Source organism: Mytilus edulis, chromosome 9, assembly GCF_963676685.1.
Source record: "Mytilus edulis chromosome 9, xbMytEdul2.2, whole genome shotgun sequence".
NCBI lineage: Eukaryota > Metazoa > Mollusca > Bivalvia > Mytilida > Mytilidae > Mytilus > Mytilus edulis.
In genome coordinates this window covers 29680363-29702316 of record NC_092352.1, presented here as the reverse complement: position 1 = coordinate 29702316, position 21954 = coordinate 29680363, and the positions used below count along the sequence as shown (strand labels likewise).

At 32.5% G+C, this 21954-nt stretch overlaps 2 protein-coding genes across 3 annotated transcripts in view; one reads left to right on the top strand and one right to left on the bottom strand.

Moving 5' to 3' along the window:
• Window positions 1-598: 598 nt before the first annotated feature.
• LOC139489902 (UPF0585 protein CG18661-like) lies at window positions 599-7481 on the top strand. Its single transcript, XM_071276749.1, is given in 7 exon segments — window positions 599-734; window positions 2413-2621; window positions 4233-4401; window positions 6118-6177; window positions 6629-6696; window positions 7387-7399; window positions 7401-7481. Coding segments are annotated over 6 exon segments (585 nt in total). The 5' UTR covers window positions 599-734; window positions 2413-2427.
• A 6295-nt stretch (window positions 7482-13776) lies between these two features.
• Window positions 13777-21954, bottom strand: part of LOC139488059 (hepatocyte growth factor-regulated tyrosine kinase substrate-like) — a 23607-nt gene continuing 15429 nt past the window's right edge. The window contains exons 11-16 of one of the 2 annotated variants that reach the window (XM_071273391.1): window positions 20905-21087; window positions 18802-19012; window positions 17700-17872; window positions 17035-17172; window positions 15563-16163; window positions 13777-14735 (exon numbers count right to left, since the gene is read on the bottom strand). In XM_071273391.1, the coding sequence (XP_071129492.1) occupies window positions 14569-14735; window positions 15563-16163; window positions 17035-17172; window positions 17700-17872; window positions 18802-19012; window positions 20905-21087 (1473 nt within the window). In that variant the 3' untranslated portion in view covers window positions 13777-14568. The remainder of the gene's footprint in view (window positions 14736-15562; window positions 16164-17034; window positions 17173-17699; window positions 17873-18801; window positions 19013-20904; window positions 21088-21954) is intronic. The other variant, XM_071273392.1, reaches the window with a different exon arrangement.

The window sequence follows — 21954 nt, the reverse complement described above, 5'->3', positions numbered from 1 at the left end:
AAAATTTACAGCTGAAACGCTATACACACATGCCCTTTTTTAATGGAATAAACTATCCACACTTGTTCGAAAAATCATTTGTTCAAGTGCAGACAGTACCCCCCCCCCCTTTTTTTTCCCCTATTCACCACTGCCATTGACAGAAACAATTGCCTATATAAGACTAAGAGGGTAGTGGTACCTTCATGGCGAATCACTTTTATAATTCTTGACAAATGATGTTAACAGTAGTTTTTGGTGCATGACAATGAACTTTCGGACGATATAAAAATCGACTGATTTTGACGAATCACTGTAATTTGTTTCTAAAAGTAACGATAACGTTAATTATTTGAGACCTCTGACAAATCACAATAAAAATATTTTGACAAAACACAGTAAAATTTAAACCAATTTGATGCTAAGAGTAGCCAATCTACTATCAGTATCAGAATAAGGCAGGAGTCAAATTCAATAATCAGTCATACTTTTTATAAAATTTGGGATCAAGTCAGTTTCAGAAGCAATTAATGGTAATTTGTCTATGATACATTTATTTTGGTTCATTTGGTTTTTTTCAGAATTAAGAGATGCATCCACTTCGCTGAACTAGTATATATAATAGATTAAGGGCCAGATCAAGCCAACTTCTGAGGGCACAATTTTCTAGCTGTAGTGAAGATAAGCTGTATCTACTCTTTGGTCCAGATGTTGTCTCTGACATATTGCAAGTTTCAATTCCCTGTTCGATTGAGGTATGCAGTTGTATTGAACATTATACCAATACAACTGCATACTCCAATCAAACAGGGAATTATATTATATTTAGCTGAATAGCTCATCTCATTTTAAAGTTTTTTTAATGCCACTTGTGAAGTAATTGAGACTGAGGCATGCTGTTTCAGTCAACAGTTTGTAAATGGTCATTTAAAAAAAAGTTAGCCACTAATCATTTTTAGCTCACCTGGTCCAAAGGGCCAAGTGAGCTTTTCTCATCACTTGGCGTCCTGCGTCCGGCGTCGTTAACTTTTACAAAAATCTTCTCCTCTGAAATTACTGGGCCAAATTTAACCAAACTTGGCCACGATCATCATTGGGGTATCTAGTTTAAAAAATGTGTCCTGTGACCTGGCCAACCAACCAAGATGGCTGCCATGGCTAAAAATAGAACATAGGGGTAAAATGTAGATTTCGGCTTATATCTCTGAAACCAAAACATTTAGAGCAAATCTGACAAGGTTAAATTGTTTATCAAGTCAATATTTATCATCCCTAAAATTTTTAGATGAATTGGACAACTGGTTGTTGGGTTGCTGCCCCCAATAGATAGTTTTTAAAGACATTTTGCCGTTTAAGGTTAAAATCTGACTTGGGAGTAAAATTGTTTATCAGGTCAAGATCTATCTGCCCTGAAATTTTCAGATGAATCGGAGAACCCGTTGTTGGGTTGCTGCCCCTAAATTGGTAATTTTAAGGAAATTTTGTCGTTTTTGTTTATTATCTTGAATATTATTATAAATAGAGATAAACTGTAAACAGCAATAATGTTCATCAAAGTAAGATCTACAAAGAAGTCAACATGACCAAAATGGTCAGTTGACCCCTAAAGGAGTAATTGCCCTTTATAGTCAATTTTTAACAATTTTTGGTGAATTTTTGTTATCTTTAAAAAAATCTTCTCCTCTGAAACTACGAGGACAAATTTATCCAAACATGTCCACAATCATCATTAGGGTATCTAGTTTAAAAAAAGAGTAAATTTTTACAAAATATTTTCCACTGTCACATTCAGGGCCAATTTCATTATAGATAGAGATAATTGTAAGCAGCAAGATTGTTCAGTCAAGTAAGATTTACAAACACATCACCAACACCAAAACACAATTTTGTCATGAATCCATCTGTGTCCTTTGTTTAATATGCACATAAACCAAGGTGAGCGACACAGGCTCTTTAGAGCCTCTAGTTTTAATGGTAAATGCAGTTGTTTTAGTATTGGCACATCTTATTCCTTGGGGATTTTTTTTTTACCCCAGCCCCTCAGTCATGGTCTTATTGACTTTAAAAATATTCCATAGTATAATTTGTTGGAGTTTGTGACCAGGACGGTTTTATGGGACATATATATATTTATGTACTAATGATAATTCAATGATATTTAATATGTTGTTACATGATTCAAAAATTGTTTCAGGAATGGAAATATTAATTATCATTTAAATATCACCACAATCACTCAGAAGCTGTATAGGCCATCAAGAAATAAGTTTTTACTTGTATAAACTTTTTGGTCGTAATAAAATCTCACAGATGAAATAAAACTAAACATACAACATATGAATTATAATCAATTAAAAATGCTCAATACAATACAATTTAAGGATTATTGTGGTAAAATCTATCTTAGAATAGAATGTCTTATTACTATTTCAGCTTTTAAACAATAAAATGTTTCATGTACCAGCAGCTGAGAGAAACAAGGAACCAATTCTTAAAGTCCTACAGAAATATATTCCTCAAGGTTTCAAAGGTAGAGCCTTAGAGATTGCCTCAGGTGCAGGAGTTCATGTTGCACATTTTGCTCAGTTCTACCCAAATATAACATGGCAACCGACTGAATATGACCAAAGAAATTTGGGAAGGTGTGTATACACATAATATATAAGTCTTATTTTTTATATCATATTCAATGTCATTTTCAATAACATATTGTTTGTAGATGATGCACTTAGTACTTATTTCTTATAATGACAAAATTACACTATACATGTACAAAAATGTCAATTTAATCCCTTTAGTACATGAAGTGCTTTTGTTGATTTTTTTGTGAGTCTAATTACAATAGGTCATAGAATAATTGCATTTTATTAATGAACATGTCTTTGATAATGAATTATGAAAAAAAAAGCAAAAATAAAGATATATCTACTTTCATTTATAATTTATGCATATGAAAATTTGACATGAATGTTCAGCTAAAGCAAATAAATGAAACATAGGAATAGTATTTTATAAGAGAACATTTCTTAATTGGATAGTAATTGAGACTTGTATTACATATGAATGATTATGGAGCCTTTTTAATTGAGTGGTCCTTGACTGCCACTAACCTTTCAATACTGTGGTTGTTAGTTGGAACCCTGCACATGACAGGTGCTTTCTACTCTAATACATTTACTAGTCTTAATTGACAAGGACTGTCAGTTTCTCCGCTTAAGATTAGAAATTTAGGGACTTCCCTCCATATGAAAACTGACTGCTATGGTATGGCCTATAATGCTAAAAGTGATGTTGAACACCAAGAATCATTCAATCAACCATATGAATAATACAATTTTAGCTCACCTGGCCCATAGGGCCAAGTGAGCTTTTCCAATCACTTGGTGTCCGTCGTCCGTCGTCGTCCTTAGTTGTCCATTGTCGTTAACTTTTACAAAAATCTTCTCCTCTGAAACTACTGGGCCAAATTTAACCAAACTTGGCCACAATCAGCACTAGGGTATCTAGTTTAAAAATGTGTCCGGTGACCCGGCCAACCAACCAAGATGGCCACCATGGCTGAAAATAGAACATAGCAAATCTGACAAGGTTAAATTGTTAATCAAGTCAATATCTATCCTCCCTGAAATTTTCAGATGAATTGGACAACTGGTTGTTGGGTTGCTGCCCCCCAATAGATAGTTTTTAAAGAAATTTTGCCGTTTTGGGTTATTATCTTGAATACTATTTTAGATAGAGATAAACTGTAAACAGCAATAATGTTTAGCAAAGTAAGATCTAAAAATAAGACAATAGGAGTTATTGCCCTTTATAGTCAATTTTTAACAATTTTCATTAATTGGGTAAATTTTTGTAAATTTTTACAAAATATTCTCCTCTATATCTTAAGGGCTGAGTTTATAATAGATAGAGAAAATTGAAAGTAGCAAGAATGTTCAGTAAAGTAAGATCTACAAACACATCACCATCACCAAAACACAATTTTGTCATGAATCCATCTGTGTCCTTTGTTTAATATGCACATAGACCAAGGTGAGTGACACAGGCTCTTAAGAGCCTCTAGTTGATGTTAGGATACAGAGTCCATAAAATTTATATATAACATGTATATTGTGTCATGAACTGTAATATAGAATAGCTAAGTAAAATGACTATGTTAAATGTTGATTTCTGGGTTCATATTAATAATAAGGGTAATAGCAATAAAATATTAACATAAATAATATATTCATTCAGTTTTCTTTTTTATATAGTATATCAGCATATACTGCACATACTGGTGTGAAAAATGTACATCCACCTCTACATGTCGACATTACAACACCTCCAGAAGACCTAAAAATAGACACAATAAGTCCAGGAAATGTAGATATAATAAACAATATCAATATGATCCATATATCTCCATGGGATACAGCTATAGTAAGTATACATTCTTGACATTTTGTCGTCCCTTGATTTTCGTTGTTCACGAATATAGTCCCTAGTGTTGACAGTGGGTTACTTGCCATTAATTTTTATACCCCTTCCAAATTTATTTCTCCATGTTTAATGCCTCAAATTGCAAGTAGGGGGATGAAATTACACTGTAAAAAAATTTGGGTCCAGAATTTTAAAGGAAAGTAGTGATTTGGTCCAGCTGAAAAAGGTTAAAAATTAGCACTTCAGAAGCTGTCAAAAGATTTCAAGACGCCCTAAACATAGAATTGTCCATATTTTGAGTTAGAGCCGATGAAGTTTTCTATAATTTTGATATAATTTGTCCCAAAAGTAGTACAACACACTGTAAAAATTTCTTTGAGAAAGTGCAGGTGGGATTTTTTTTATTTTCATTTATGTTCTAAAAGAAATGCACTACGAAATAATTGTGTTCTCGGACCATCTTCGGGTGGACAAGAATTCAATTGTTGGTGATTATAGTTCTTATTATTCATGACTGTCTAGCTTAACTTTCTTTATTATAAGCTTTATTTAATTTGAATCATAAGCTTAAGCATGGACATTGTCATAAGTCATACCTATGACGTGAGCATTGCACAAAACCACCAAATTATTAAAATTTAAATTAGCTCACTCAAGGAGTATAGAGATATATAGTTCCTCTATGTAGAATATTTTGTAACAATAGTTTGTAATTATTTTTTTAATTTATTATTCATTCATCTTCAACGGAGATAATTCACACTAAACATTTGTTTTATTATTATTCAGACATCTTCAAGGGAGATAATTCACACTATACATATAAAAAAGAAGATGTGGTATGATTGCCAATGAGACAACTGTCCACAAGAGACCCAAAATGACACAGACATTAACAGCTATAGGTCCCCGTACAGCCTTCAACAATGAGCAAAGCCCATACCGCATAGTCAGCTATAAAAGACCCTGATATGACTATGTAAAACAGTTCAAACGAGAAAACTAATGGCCTTATTTATATAAAAAAAAGAACGAAAAACAAATATGTAACACATAGCAATTGACAACCATTGAATTATAGGCTCCTGACTTGGGACAGGCACATACATAAATAATGTGATGGGGTTAAACATGTTAGCTGGATCCCAACCCTCCCCCTAACCTGGGACAGTGGTATAACAGTACAACATAAGAACAAACTTTAAAAATCAGTTGAAAAAGGTTTAACTCATCAGATGGACAAAAATACAAGAGGACGTGGCCAGGTACTTGAACATCCCGACAACAAAAAGACACTAGGAACAGATCTGAGAGTACTTGCAGTTATCTGACAGCTATACATTTGTTTTATTATTATTCATACATCTTCAAGGGAGATAATTCACACTATACATTTGTTTTATTATTATTCAGACATCTTCAAGGGAGATAATTCACACTATACATTTGTTTTATTATTATTCAGACATCTTCAAGGGAGATAATTCACACTTTTCATTTGTTTTATTATTCAGACATCTTCAAGGGAGATAATTCACACTACATTTGTTTTAAAGAACTTATTAAACCATTGAAAGTTAATAAATTACCAGGTAGCTAAGAAAAGTGACTGTCACACAAATAAAACCAAACAATTAAAAAAACAATCTTTTTGATTATTAGAAATACTTTTTGAATTGAATTTAATTATGTTTACCTATGATTCTGTTTTTGCAGGGTTTGTTTAGAACAGCAAAGTATTTTTTGCGGCCTGCTGGATATCTATTCCTGTACGGAGTAAGTCTGTTTGAATAGTAATAAAGAACATGCAGTTTCCTAAGTATCACTTACATTTTACAATTCAAACAGAAATTGATAAGGTTTGATTCAGTGCAGCATCATCACATGCATGAAATTAGAAATTATTTATTTTTCAATTGAAAATTAATGATTGAGATGAAAATATTGCAATATTTGGACATTTAACAAATTAACAGGTCCAAATAGACTCAAAACTTATAACTTATAAAGAATCTTGATTAGCATGTTATTGCAGAAAAATTATAGAAATAGGTGATTATAATGTATGTGAAATATGGCCAATATTTCTCTCTTTTTGCAAATATTTTTTTGTTAAAAAAACTCATGCCATACAAGGCACAGTTACTTTTGAAAGCAATGAACAATTTGATTCTCATTGTATGATATTCTTCTTTTCCCCAAGTTATTTTATTTTATGTTATTTCAGCCATTTGCCGTACAAGGCACAATTACTCCTGAAAGCAATGTGCAGTTTGATTCTTCTCTAAGAGCAAGGTTTGTATTACTAGTATACCATGTTCAAATGGCCATTCAACTGCATGATCAGGGTGGCCAATTGTATCAAGATGGATACTTGTGTATAATTTCTGAGTTTAGTATGGCGTCCATTATCACTCAACTAGTAACATATTTGTTTAGGGGCCAGCTGAAGGACTCCTCTGGGTGTGGGAGTGTCTCGCTGCATTGAAGACCCATTGGTGGCCTTCGGCTGTTCTCTGCTCTGGTCGGATTGTTGTCTCTTTGAAACTTTCCATATTTCTATTCTCAATTTTATGAAGACGATTTTTGTTCACAGAAATCTTCTAACCATCTCAGTTAATAGCAAAAGAAATTATATTTACATACCTGTATCAACTGATTACAGATTTTCAGTTAGCCAACAGCTTTTAAAATACTTCAAACAAGTTCAGAGATTTCCAATTACTGATTTTCTTCCAGTTTTAATCCTGACTATGGACTGTTAATGCATGTACATGTAATTTAAAGGGCTATTCCATGAAAAATGTATGGATCATGATTGTTGGACACTGCATGCTATTTTTATCTATGGTTGAAAAGGGTACATGCAAATTTGACCAATGAAAGGAAAAGTTAAAGCTGGTTGCCTGGTGACTTTCTACCACCTTCCTCCACCCCACCTACAATTATTTCCATTATATGTATATAGCAATTTTATATTTATAGAGATAGTCAGTGGGGGACTTAGAGATATTGATGATGTGAAGAAATTAGCAGAAGAAAATGGATTTAAACTTTTAGAAATGGGTAACTATGCTTAGCAATATAATAATAAAAGTCATACATTTTTAAATCATTATTTTTTTTTATATTGAATATCTGTTCAATCATTCCCATGAATCCATGAATTAAATTGTGAGTGAGTGAGTGAGTGAGTGAGTGAGTGAGTGAGTGAGTGAGTGAGAGAGAGAGAGAGAGAGAGAGGAGAGAGAGAGAGGAGAGAGAGAGAGAGAGAGAGAGAGAGAGAGAGAGGAGAGAGAGAGAGAGAGAGAGAGGAGAGAGAGAGAGAGAGAGGAGGAGAGAGAGAGAGAGAGAGAGAGAGAGAGAGAGAGAGAGAGAGAGAGAGAGAGAGAGAGAGAGAGAGAGAGAGAGAGAGAGAGAGAGAGAGAGAGAGAGAGAGAGAGAGAGAGAGAGAGAGAGAGAGAGAGAGAGAGAGAGAGAGAGAGAGAGAGAGAGAGAGAGAGAGAGAGAGAGAGAGAGAGAGAGATTGATTTTCAAAAAAATTAATAAAAATTAATATTTTAGTTTGTGTAAATCTTGATAAAAAATTAGTTTGTGTAAATCTTGATAAAACAATAGAGAGAGAGAGAGAGAGAGATTTTCAAAAAAATTAATATTTTAGTTTGTGTAAATCTTGATAAAACAATAGTCTTTTGTTGTTATATATTTGAAACCCTGTAACACTTTGGACAGGTGGTACTGTAAGCTGATGAAAAAATAAATAAATTTAAAAAAAAAAATGAATTAAATTGTTAGCACTCTGCTGAACGAAAATTTTCGTTCTTCTGTTTAATTGATTGATTATTGGTTGCTTAATGTCCAGTGGCAAATATTTCATGCATGTTCAGGATGAGAACAAGTTCACAATAAATAAAATAGGTAGGTTGTGTAATAATAGAGGCCCTTTGGGATGATGGTCTGGAAATTTGGACTGCCACTAGAAAATGCGGGTATACTGGATAGCGATAGACATTTTGCCTTGCAACAGGCCACCTACAAACGAGTTGTTGCAAGGGTTCTTAACATGCAAAGAGCGTGGCACTCTCTTTACACGAGGCATCAGATTTAATGTCCCCATTCTGACTGGACGTTGCTACAAACTTAATGATTCCCACACAGCCAAACGGACGCCCCACTTCGGCAAGTGTTTTACTGACGGTTGGAAGAAGACCAAATGACCATATTTCTATTCCCCAGTCACCCTTGAGTGTTTGTCTGTTTGAAAAGATGAATACAAACTGCAACTTGGAAAACCATTTTGGCCAATTAATATTGTGAAAGGAAGAAGTCCTTTAAATATGCACAATAAGAGTTTTATATGTACTAGATAAAGGTTTGTCTCTATATTTTAGGGTGTTAACCTTTAAGAAAAAAAGCAAAGTCTCTTGGCTATCCTAAACAGTCAGACAGGGCAGTTTCACCTTCTAATGTAATTGTCCCCCCGCTTCCAGCCTGAAAACTCTCATGTATACAATTCTTGCCAAACTTTTTTGTACAAATGTATCATATATCTTAGGTTTATATCAGCAATATCTTGGATAAGTTCCAAAACCAGTTCAGACCACTTAGAATTATTAATTGTATAGAAAATTGCATTGTTATTGCTCTTAAACTTGACTTTGATAATTGCTATGAAATGAGATCTAAAAAAAAATCACAACATGAAACAAAAGAGATCATGCTCCTTTTCAAGAATATTAATGTTTTAGATAGGGGATTAAGTCATGTTATACAACTTACAAATCATACATATTACAACCTGGCCATTTGAGTCTTTTTCTTCATATCTGGCATATTTTTCATATAAATTGTAGGAAAATTCGAAACAAATGAAGTACTTTGAAAATAAACTTTTTTCTGTCTTTGGTTAGTTGGTTTATGACACATTCCCCATTTTCATTTACAATTTTATTACCTGCAACAAAAAATAAAGATTGATGAAGACAAGGTCTTGATTACGAATTTTACTGGTTTGCCAAAACTGCATTTTTCCTGACCTCTCAATGTTTAGATGTACACTCTTTTGAGGTCCTAATTTCCAAACAAAATATAAAATTGCACCTCATGTGCATGACCAATTGCAGGCTATGTGATAAACTAGAGTTCACCAAAAGTGGTGATCCCAAGGTTTTGCAAAGGACTGACACAATTTGATTTTATGCAAAACAAATAAAAGTGAGGATGAGCAGATTTTCTTCAAGATGATCGAAATTTTTCAACAACCTTGACTGGCTATACAGCCCTCGCACAGTTTTCAAGAAGCAACAGAGGGAAAAGATTTTGAGAATTTTAATGAAATGAAATTTTCAACATCTCCATCTTTCAGTTAAATCACAATGGACAACAGTCATCCAAATTTTTTTGTGTCAAATTTTTGATAAACACTATTATACTTTGTGTGTTTAATATTATTTTGGTTAAGGCCTGTACTCCATATTAACTATAGGCATTAAATCTTTTTCTAACTATTTTTAGAAAATTTTTCCATTTTTACTGAAATTTAATGGCTGTATTTTCCATAAGTGGCAGACATTTTTTTTAAATTACACTGCAATGTTTAATTAAAGTCAACGATTTAACTAATAATTAAGGAAATATAATTTTTTTTAAAGGACAATTCATTTTAGAGCCAATTAAACTCTTATTAAACCTTCTCCTTTTATTCTTTAATGATTTATCGAAACTGCCTTATTGTATTACAGATTGATATGCCAGCAAATAACAAAACAGTGATATTCCAGAAAAACAGTTGATACAGAAAATGAGGAGTACAAGTATAACCAACGTATGGACACAAAAATCAATTAGATTGAAACCATGGTGTCTTGATGTTGTATGGAGAATCAATCAAAACTTTAAACAAAGACCCAAATAATAAAGTACTGTGGTGTCATTGATACTAGCTAAAAAAATTCAGAAGAAAATCAAACATTCTAAATAAAAACAGTTTTTATACAAACGGATAATAACTTAATTATTAGTAAATAAAAATCAATAAAATTTTAACACAATGTTTATAACCACTAAAGGAAGGTTGGGATTGATTTTGGGGGTTATGACCCCAACTGTTTAGGAATTAATGGGCCAAAAAAGGGGACAAATAATCATTTTTGTAGCTTCCAGACAATTAACTTGTGTTAAAGTGTATGTATTATACCATAAGTTCCCATACTACAAAGGGATGGTTATGGCTCAAACCATTTAGGAATTAGGGGCAAAAAAAGGGGGAAAACAAGTTTTTTTTCTGGTTAAAGGACAATTGAGACAATTTTTAAAATTACATCCCAGCTCCTTTGTTCTAACAGGGGTGATCTGAGCCGGATCACCCCTACCAGATCACCCCAGTTTGAGTTTCTTTGTTATGCATGCTTTCCTTTGTTCTGTAACATTTTGGCGGGAATGTCAAATCCACTATAAAACATATAATTAATTATACGGAAAAGACTATCTATCAAAATTCACGTAGAAAAAATCCAGTGTATATGCTGGGATTCGAACTCAAGACCTTTAGCATATCAAGCCACGACACATACCACTACACCAGGAAGACTGGATGCCAATTAATAGTAATTTGACATACTTAAAGGAAGCAAGATCTTTTTATAAGTGGGGCGAGTTGTCAAACCTTTATTCAGTGTTATTCGTTAATAACATGAATAAGTGAGTTTTCAGACTGATTGTTCAATTTGATTTTACACTTTTTCAAAAGTGGGGCGAGTCGGTAAACAAGAGTGGGACGATTTTTTTTTATAAAGTGGGGATATAGTGTGGGCCGATTGGCAAGTGGGGCTAGTTGACATTATTTGATATCTACTCATCGTGTTTGAGGGTCATTAAGGATATACATCATATAGTAATATATAAAGTATATTATAATGGTTGTGTGGCATTCTAAACTAGATTTTATGAATTGCAAATGGTTTTCCGTCTAATCTAAAACAGCTAAGATGTAAAGGGGGGGGGGGTTAAAAAAAATACGGGTGAGGGGGGGGGGGGGGTCAATTTATTACAGCATAGTGTATTGCACAAAAGCAAAAAAATGAATAAATGAATATAAATTCAAATCACATAACCAATTCCAGTTCTTCGACTAGTTATTCTGTGACAGATACCTTTCGTGAGTCAAAGTATCAAGTACAAATATTGTGCCCAATTTTGCCCCAACTGTTCATGGTTCGACCTCTGTGGTCATATCCAGCTGCGCTCAGCGAACCATTTTATTTAATTTTGTTGGGAAATTAAAACAACATTTTATATCATAACTGATTTTGTAAGATAATACTGATTCCCAAAATATCAAGGTATATTTTAACTGCAAATAATATGATTGTTTTTTTAAATGGAACTTTTAAAATAAGATTTTTTGATTTTTTTTTTTTTAAATCTTTTCTTACTTTATTATTACATACCTGAATCAAGTTCAGTTAATTCATCATGGTTGTTTTGTTTGAAAAAAACTCCTCAAATTCTTTTTTTTTTTTTTAATTCTTTTTTTTTTTTAATTCTTTCATATTTTACTGACTCAGACAATATTACCATATCTGGCAGATGCCTTTTTTGTCCAACTTTTATAACACATAAGTGCAATTATTGCTCAAATGTACAAAATGTATTATTATTGAGTTGTTAACAATCTGTTTTTATTTCTCAATTTTTTAAATAAAACACTGAATGTTATTGACGATTTTTTATGCTATGACAGTGTACTGAATTTGACCTTTCTCGCTCACATCAGATTTTTGTTGAGCTTGCGACTTGTCGCAGAATGCTCGACATAAGGATAGTGATCCGACAACATCAACACAGAGCTTAAAAGCTGAATATTTCAGAAGGTAGAAGATTCTTCATACTTTAGATTTAGATGCCATATGTTTTGAAGTTTCCATCTGTCGTATGTCCATTTTACTGGACTTCGTTTTCATGGTTCGTCGACTACTTAAAAAAAAAGATTTTTATTATTCTTAATTTCTCTCTTATTTTGAGTAATAGGATAACTATATTTGGTATGTCCTTACCTTGCAAGATCCTCATGCCTGTCAAGATAGTTTTCACTTGTCATCTACCTCATTTCAAGGATCAGTGAACAAGTCACTTTGTGGTCAAGTCCAAATATCATATACTATACTATATTTGGAAATGGAATGATTGTAAGGTGTACATGTCCAACTTGCAGGTGTCATCTGACCTTGACCTTCAGTGGTTATGGTCAAGTTTTTGTGTTTTGGTCTGTTTTGCTAATACTATATTCAATAGGTCAACTATATTTGGTCTGAAAATATTTTACGATGAACATGTCAGTCTGGCATGTTTATTTGACATTAACCTTATTTTTACAGTTCATTGCTCAATGTTTAGGTTTGTTTGTGCATTTCTAATACTATAAGCAATAGGTGTAGGGAATGATTGTAAGGTGTATATGTCTGTATGTAAATTATTGTCTGACCATGAATTAACTTGCATGGTTCATCGGTCTAACTAAAGTTTTACTGGTTAATATAAAAAAGATGTGGTATAACTGCCAAAGGGAAAATTCTCCACAAGAGACCTAATGACACAGATATTAACAACTATAGGTCACTGTATGAACTTCAACTATGAGCAAAGCCCATACCTCTAGTCAGCTATAAAAGGCCATGAAATGACAATATATAGCAATTCAAATGAGAAAACTAACGGCCTAATTTATGTACAAAACAATGAACGAAAAAACAAATATGTAACAAACTATATTCATGACATATTATGATTGTAAGGTGTACATGTCTGTCTGGTAGGGTTCATCAGACCGTGACCTCATTTTCATTTTTGTTAAATTTGTTTCATACTTTCATGGGTACCAATTTTCATGGTTAGAGTAGAACTTGGATATTAGTGGATATTTAATTTCGTGTTTTTGGCAAAGTCTGCATACATTCCTTCAGAAAATTGGCAGTTCGTTGAATATTTAAATTCAAAGTTCCCCTGTACCCATGAAATCCACGAAAAATTGCTATCCAACGAATATTGATGAATTCACAGTAGATACAGTGACTTTTTAATTTTACTTTGTTTCAATATTATTTCCTAATTAGATCTGTTACATAACCAATTTTATTAAAATGAGATAGTTGTCTCATTTGCAATCATATCTATCTCACCTCCTTATTTTTATATTTTAGTTAAAAAAAAATCTCATAATTAGGTTCTATCGACACTAAAAAACTTCAGCTACAAGTTTTCAAATATGAAATACGACAGACAGAAACTTTGAATAAAAAAAAATATGTATAAAATATAATGGAGTCTCATTGTTTTAGGACATAAATTTCTTCTCTTTGGGCAAAACAAATACTCACATTTTAATTTGAATCTTTAATAACAATACAGAATCAATGTTACATAAATATTGATTTCACAATGATTTAAACATGTATACTCTATCACAGAAGACATATATATTTGACCTTTTACAAGCACATTTAAGCATTTTTATTCAAAAGCACAATGATTTAATTTTGTATTCTCCCAAATATTGAAAACAATGATTTTTTAACTACCAGTAATTCAATGATATGAATCTGACTATAATTATCTTACATTTTTTAAAATACACAAATTTGTTTGTATAAATGCAGATCTGAATGATTTTTTTCCTTTAAAAATGTACAAGCTCCATGACTTTTCAAGATATCTACATAAAGCTTACAACTATTCAGTCCAACTTGCTATCACATGTCATATTATGAGAAATTCTCAACATTTTTTTCACAGAATTCCCTCTTGTCCTTTAGATCAGATCAACAGAAACATATCACAAGGCTCATATAAAAGTCAATATTTGTGTTCTAAGGTCTATCAATGTCTTACAGTTGATTATTTACCATTTATATTACAAAGGACCATCCATGTTATCACACTGTATGATGTATTTGTAATATGTACATGTTTTAACTATCAAAACAAACTGAAAGTGACTTGTTAGGCAAAGGGTAAAACTAATTGAACATTGCTTAAAAGAAATTATAAGGATTAACTTTTAAGAATAAGTATTTTTTTGTACAAAGAATTCAAGAATTAAATATTTAATATTAAAATATCATAACAATACAAATTTTAATGATATAATCTGTCTATATAAGTTTCCTAATATTAATCAAATGAAATTAATTGAGCCTCATTGCTCCCAGGTGGTGGTCCCTGGGGTAAATCCTGTTGCTGCCCCTGGGGTGGGGGTTGTTGGTACTGTCCTGTCTGATTGCCCATGTACTGTTGTGGCTGATTTGAATACTGTTGCTGTGGTAATGCATTTGCCATTCCTGAAGGAGAAAAATATGAAACTTATGTAACAATTAAAACATTCATATAAACTATATCTATTATCTCAAAATATCTTTTTCTTGGCTGGTTTTATTCTTATTTTTGTTTTGTTTAATGCAGTAACTGTGGATTTATGATGATAAGTGCAGAAATAATGTTCATGTATTTTGTGGGTATTGAAGATGTTTATAAATGTTTCATTTCCAATTCCATTAAAAACCACAAAGATATATTTTCTACAAGTTAGTAATCAGATTTAAGAAAAAATATGATATCAAACTGATATAATATAAGCATCTGCAAAATCAGCTCTAATAATGTTTTCAGTAGTCCAGTTCCAACAGCTTACAATTAATTATAAAGAGTAGTGGGATATCAAAATTTCTATGCTCAAAGGGAAATAACTTTGGAAATCATTGATTTGCCAAACATCCTTTCCATATCATGATCACAAATGGACAAACTACTTATTTTACAATTCACCTGAATGTAATAAACCATTTAATCAATCCATTTCAACTAAGATGAAATAAACCATTTCACAAGTACTTGGATGTTAAAGAAACTAAATATTTCACCAATCAATTGAATTAGACACTGAAAACAAAGAAAATTTTAAAATTCCAGAAGGCTAATTTTACATTATTTTAAAATTCCAGAAGGCTAATTTTACATTATTTAAAAATAATGGAAAGCCTCGTGTGTAATCATTTTTTGTATGAATAACAACCATATAAAATATGTAAACCCAGCTGAACAGACGATGGGGTTGGCCTAAACAAACAGATGCACATATATAATTAAAAGTAGTATTCTAAAGGTTTACCTTGCATGTTATATGCCTGATTATAATCTACATTAGAACTAGTTGGTACTTGATATCCTTGATTCATGGGCATTCCTTGCTGTGGCATGCCTGGTGGAATAGGTGAAGTGGGCATTCCACCTTGTGGCATCCCTGGCTGCATTCCTTGTGGCTGTGCCATAGAAGTCTGTGGCATTCCCTGTGATGCTGTTGAAGGTGGCATTCCACCTTGTTGTGGCATGCCCTGTGACATTGTTGCAGCTGGCATCTGACCATATTGGCCACCAGTCTGGTATCCTGCTTGTCCGTCATAAGCACCCGGTAGATTTGAGGGTTGTGTAGACATTGGTTGTTGTTGATATGGTCCCTGTTGGTACTGTGGACCGTTCTGACTAGTTACTTGTGGCTGGTACTGTCCTCCAGCTTGACTATATCCAGGCTGAGTGTTTGGTTGGTTGTACATTTGTGGTGTACTATGTCCCATTGGTTGTTGCCCGTGTCCCATTGGCTGTTGGCCATACATGTTTTGCATCTGATGAACAGGTGATCCATCTGATGACCCAACAGGACTAAATGTTTGCTGTGGAGGAACACCACTCATTGGCATCTGACCATATCCTGGCTGCAGTTAAAATAAAGAACAAATTTAATGTTACATATTCAACAAAATCTTTGCAATACATTTAAAAGTGCTGTGTTTGTTTATGCGTCCTTAGCAGTAGATATAACAAGATTCATTTTCAGCTGACAATTAACAGTGTTACAACTGCATCAGTAGTTTTCTATCTTTTACACAAATATCTGCACCTATGTATCAGATCTCATGAGTAATTTTGCATCACCAAAAAAAACGGAATAATGGCATGAGCAATGAGTCTTTGTTCCTGTTTTTGAGATATATAGGTAAATAGTTCTTGAATTTAATTAATTTTGGAGACAAAATAATGTCTTTTTAATGTGTTATTTTTAGGACATGTACAGGAAGTATGTGGTACAAATTAATAAAACATATTAAGAACAGCTCAATTCTTTACCATATGTTTATTTACGGTTTATCTTTTGTCAAAGAAAAATAAACATTGTGGAAATAACATTTATGCAATACTTTGGGAAATATCTGGGGAGTTACCTAATACCTTGAAAAGCTATTATCTTTAATTCTAAGTAGGAGGTAAATTATATGTCAATAGGGAGAATAAAATTTAAACACTATATATAGAGCTGCCTTTGTTATATCACAAGTAACACTGTCAAATGCTTGGCAAAAAGACCGCTTGAATTTTTTGTCTTTACCTGGTCAGAAGTTATTATCATATTCATTTTGATCTATTATCTTTGTTGCATCCCTTTCAAGAAGATTCTGTTTAATACCGTGAATTCATACATATGGTGAGGGAATCTGTTGAATCACAGGTCACTTTTGCAAGCCCAAATTCTGAATCCCAAAGTGTGCAGACTATATTATAGTTAAGCATATAAATCATGTGAAGTACCTGTGCCTGTGGATATCCATAATTCTGCATCTGCCTGATTTGTGTCATGTGTTTTTGCTGTTCTAATCTCATTTGCATTTCTCTTTCTTGTTCCTGTAATCTCTGTAAGGCCAACTGTCTTTGCATCTCCAAATATTCCTACAAAATTGTTATCTACATGATATAATACTATTCCATTCTCATGAAATTAACTTCAGTTACCTTTGCCCTTTACTATGCGACTATCATAAAAAAGTAAACTTACTTTCAGAGTACACCTTGACAGAATTTTGCAATGTTGTGATTGGCATATTTATTATGTAACCGAAAAAAAGTTTTTACCGGAAACAACCATAACTTAATATAGTTCATATGTACTTAAAAGTTGCATTACAAAAATGTTAAGACAAATCAATCTTGTAATTTTAATAAATAAAAGTAGGACTTTAACATTCTAGTTTGAATATGAAGTTCAGAAATTATTGCATGCATTTATTATTGCGATTTTGTCATTTTAGTCTAAAATGTGATTTTAACTTTTGTGATATTCAGAAAAATCCTGTTTGATTCATATAAAAAAATTCAATTTGCGAGTTTTAATTATTTTGATGATAACCCTGTCACACTTTTTGCAATAATAAAAAGATCATAATAATTTCTGAATTTACAGTAACAACGATGCTTACATGCTTCTTTTGCCTCATAATTTCTAGTTTATGTGCCATTTGAATCTGTCTCTGTCTTTCCATTTCCTCCAGTTCTCTACGTCTCTTTTCTCTGTGATCTTCTCTTAAAGCATCTAAAGCTTCTCTAGCATCCCGTAACTGGGCAAGTTTGTCTTGTAGAGCTTCATAATTACCTAAAGGCATAAAATTATATAACTAAATGAAATGCTTGTTGATATGGTCACAAATGGGTCAACTTCTATTTTGTGCTTATATTAATTAAAACAGAAAATAATCCAGGTACAAGTTTTAAATTCAATCAACAACACAAATCAGGATTCAGTAATTGATTTGTGTTTTGTAAACAATCAATGTCCTGGTTAAATTTCACGTAGAATTTAAGATAAGATTTAACAAGCCAAGTAGTTAAAATTTTATCCAATTTACAATTTTTTTTTAATGAAAATTATAGCAACATGGGCCAGAAATACAGGACCACGCTCCAAATAGGACAGTTGTTCAAACATGCTTAAGGACCTTGGGAAAAACTGTAAATGTAGTGCTAAATTCATTCTCTTATTTTTTATATGCGTCAAAATAAATTCATAAAAGAAGTGATCACAACACACTGTTCAATAAGCAATTTTGGTTATAACCTAGCTTTACAAAAAGAATGTTCAGCATAGTTTTCAGAGGAACCAGTTTTCATCATGTAATCAGATTGAACAAAGCAAATTTTTCTTAGTACTTTCTAAGAATAGGATAACAATGACATAAACACAGAATATTATACTCATCCTCTAACTGTCCAGTTTATACTTAATTGTGCTTATGTATGAATAAATACTGTGGCCCTACCTCTCAGTCCCAAATGGGTTTTGATTGCATTTCATGCAATTTTTACCAAACAACACACTGTTCAATAACAATGTTTGTAACAACCTAGCTTTACAAAATGAATATTCAACCTATTTTTCATTATAAAATCAGATTGAACAAGGCAAAGTTTTCTAATATTTTTCCAAGAGTAGGAAAACAATGACATCAGCACTGAATATTATGCTCATGTTTTACCTATCCAGTCTACATTGTATTAATGCATAAATAACAACTGCCACTGTACCTCTCAGATCCTCCTGTTTACCAACATACTTCATCAGCTGAGGATGCATGTTAGAGATAACATTGAACAGTGACTGAACAGAAGAGTCAGTAGCAATACTACGTCCTCGCTGGGAATTACTTCTCATACGATTTACAAAGATCTCCAAACTGCTCTGTAATGCTTTAAGGAATTGTTCTTCATCATCCTCATTCTCTCCATTTTGATAAGCCTGAAATTAAACAAAACATTGTCATATTCTAATAAGTTGCACATGAAACAAATACATTTTTTTCACATGCTGACTCTCTCTTTTCACCTAGGATGAACCACTTTCTCTAAAGAATGGTTTCAAAATGTCTGTTTATCGGATTTTTCTTGGCAAATTCCCAAAAATCTTCCCTAATTTCTTGAAAATGGAGGTAATTATTATAAAGTATCTTAATCATTAGGCCACACCAATTTAATTTCTTGTTCTACAGATTTTCGGACTCCAAAATTTGGGGCGAGCGAGCGATTTGAAAATTTTAATAAAAAAATATTTAATTTGCAAATTTCTGAGGCGAAGCTTGAAAAGTAAAGGCGAGCGATTATAATTTTTTTTTGTAAACATAAAATAGTAGGTTTTGACAATATCAAAACTTGATTTATCAATGTTTATCACTTGTACTTTGACATTTCTTTACTGAATATCTGATATCTGAAGTATTTTTTCCCTGTTCACCAAGAAATAATTAAATCTGGTCTATGTACAATTGATGTACATGTATGTGTGACTGACAATGAGACAATAATTTTCTCCATCCAAGACATAATCAGTTTGGGGACAACCCCTTTAAGTTATAAATATCCCTTTTACATGCTTTATGAGGGATCAATATAGTTAAAATATATTTGTTTGTACAAAAGGGCTCATATTTTCTCAAAGAACTATATATATCTATTATTAAATGGTCAAAACATGTCCAAGAATTTTGTAATATTTCTGTTAAATTAACACATTTACTTTAACAGTTTAATATTATTCAAAATAAGTGGACCCCTCTTTTAGAAAAAAGTTGTTTAAAATATGATGTAACTCTCCTCTTTTTGAGTACAAAATTCTAAGTTTTCAAAGGTTTTGTATAGAAGAACTATAGTACAAATCCTTGGTATTTCTATTTTCTTGTTTACATCAGTAAAATGACCCCTTGTCTGAGGGAGGGTTGTTCTCAACCTGATAATAACAAACACAGGTCAAAGTACGGCCTTTTACACATGGCTTTGATGCAGACCAAACAGCAAGCTATAAAGGACCCCAAAATTATTAGCGTACACAATTCGAACAGGAAAACAAACGATCTAATTTATATATCCAAACGGGAAAATACCAATGAACAACATCAACAAACAATAACTGCCGAACGACAGGCCCCTGAATCAATCAGGACAGATGCATAAACATGCAGCGGCTATGAATAGTTTTGTTTCGCCAGTATACAATATAATTGCAGTTGTAGGCAAATCCTTTAGAAGTTATCTGTACTTTATTCTAACAACGAACATTTTTTGATAGGGAATATAAGTAAGTGGGAAAGAAACCAATTTTTTGTTCTTTACAGGATTCCCTCTGTTATAAATCTATTTATCTATTGGAGTACTCCTTCTTTGATAAATAGGTTTCATGCTGAAAAAAATATTCTCACAGATATTTACACAGTGTGGTGGGGTGCTTTTATGTTTAAAATCGTTATATATATATATATACAGGTTAGACTGTGATTTTAAAAACAAATGTTGATATCTTTTTATAGTATTTACAAAAAAAAACGGTGCAGGAAATGGACATGATTACATTTCCGGATGCGGGAAGCGGGAATATAAAAAAAATAAAAAAATTCTGTTTTGAAAAATATAGGTGCGGGCGGGTCCGTCGAACAAGGAATCAAATTGGTGTGGCCTTAGGACTCTTTCTCTACTGTAGCAGCAATATATATAAAACTGTTCAAGAAATTCTTATTATTCAGTTAACAGTTTTTAAAACAGGACACAATATATCACCTCTGCACCTTTCATAAAACCAATGGGGGAGCATGTCTTCACATTCCATATATTCAGATACAAAGATAAATCATATTCACAAACCTCAATTACAACTTTTCCTCCTTCTGTTGCTTTCTGTTCTGTAGTTACTACAGGAGCTGATGGAGTAGTAGTTGGAACATTGGTGGTTTTTATCTCAGATTTCTGTTGCCAGTAATTTCTATTCAAATAACGAGCCAACTCTGGATCCATTTCTTCAGTATCTACCATTGGTGCAGAAACAGTCTACAAAAAATATTACATTTTCAGATTATTCTATAAATAAAAAGTAAAATTAGATGTACAGGAAATCTACATTCATTCATTCAAAATTACATTCATTCTCATCTACATTGCAGATCCAGAATTTTTGAAAGGGGTGTAATGATACCATGTACAAAAGCTATATAATACCAATATCATACTCAGGACAAGGCATAATATTTGACTCAAGTAGGCTCAAAACTGAGAAGTGAACTTATAAAACATTAAAGATCATCTAAATCAAACAAGCCTTTAAAAAGAAGGACATTCAAACAAAAATAAGTTAAAGAGTACTAATTATTCAGTCATTTAAAATATGAAAAATCATACTAAAGAACAGACTAATTCTAACATGACGTCCTTCAAACACTTTGAGTACACACCCGTGGTAAAATATGAATATATTGTTTGGGCTGTTCCGATCGTACTCCCACGTCATATGTTTGTTTATGAATGAGCTTCCCGAAGTCATAGAACGATAACGTAAGAATTATGAGCATTTTATGGGAAAATACACGCTTGTGAAACCGAAAATCATCACAACAAGGAAACGTAAACACATGATGCTAACATGTGTTATATAAGCCATTTTTGTATACATTTCAAGTACGTTTCTTGATGGGAACGGCTAATAATGCCTTCCCCTAGAGCACTTCGATCCAAAACAATTGCCGTATTTGTCCTATTAGAATCGAAAGTATTCATGGGGGCTTGAATATATCGTGATTTTACCACGGGTTGTCCCTAGATGCGGATATTTAACCCCTCTCGCTATTGGCAGGGTAAAATATTTGTCATAAAGGGCCAACCTGTGGTAAAATCACGATATATTCAAGCCCCCATGAATTA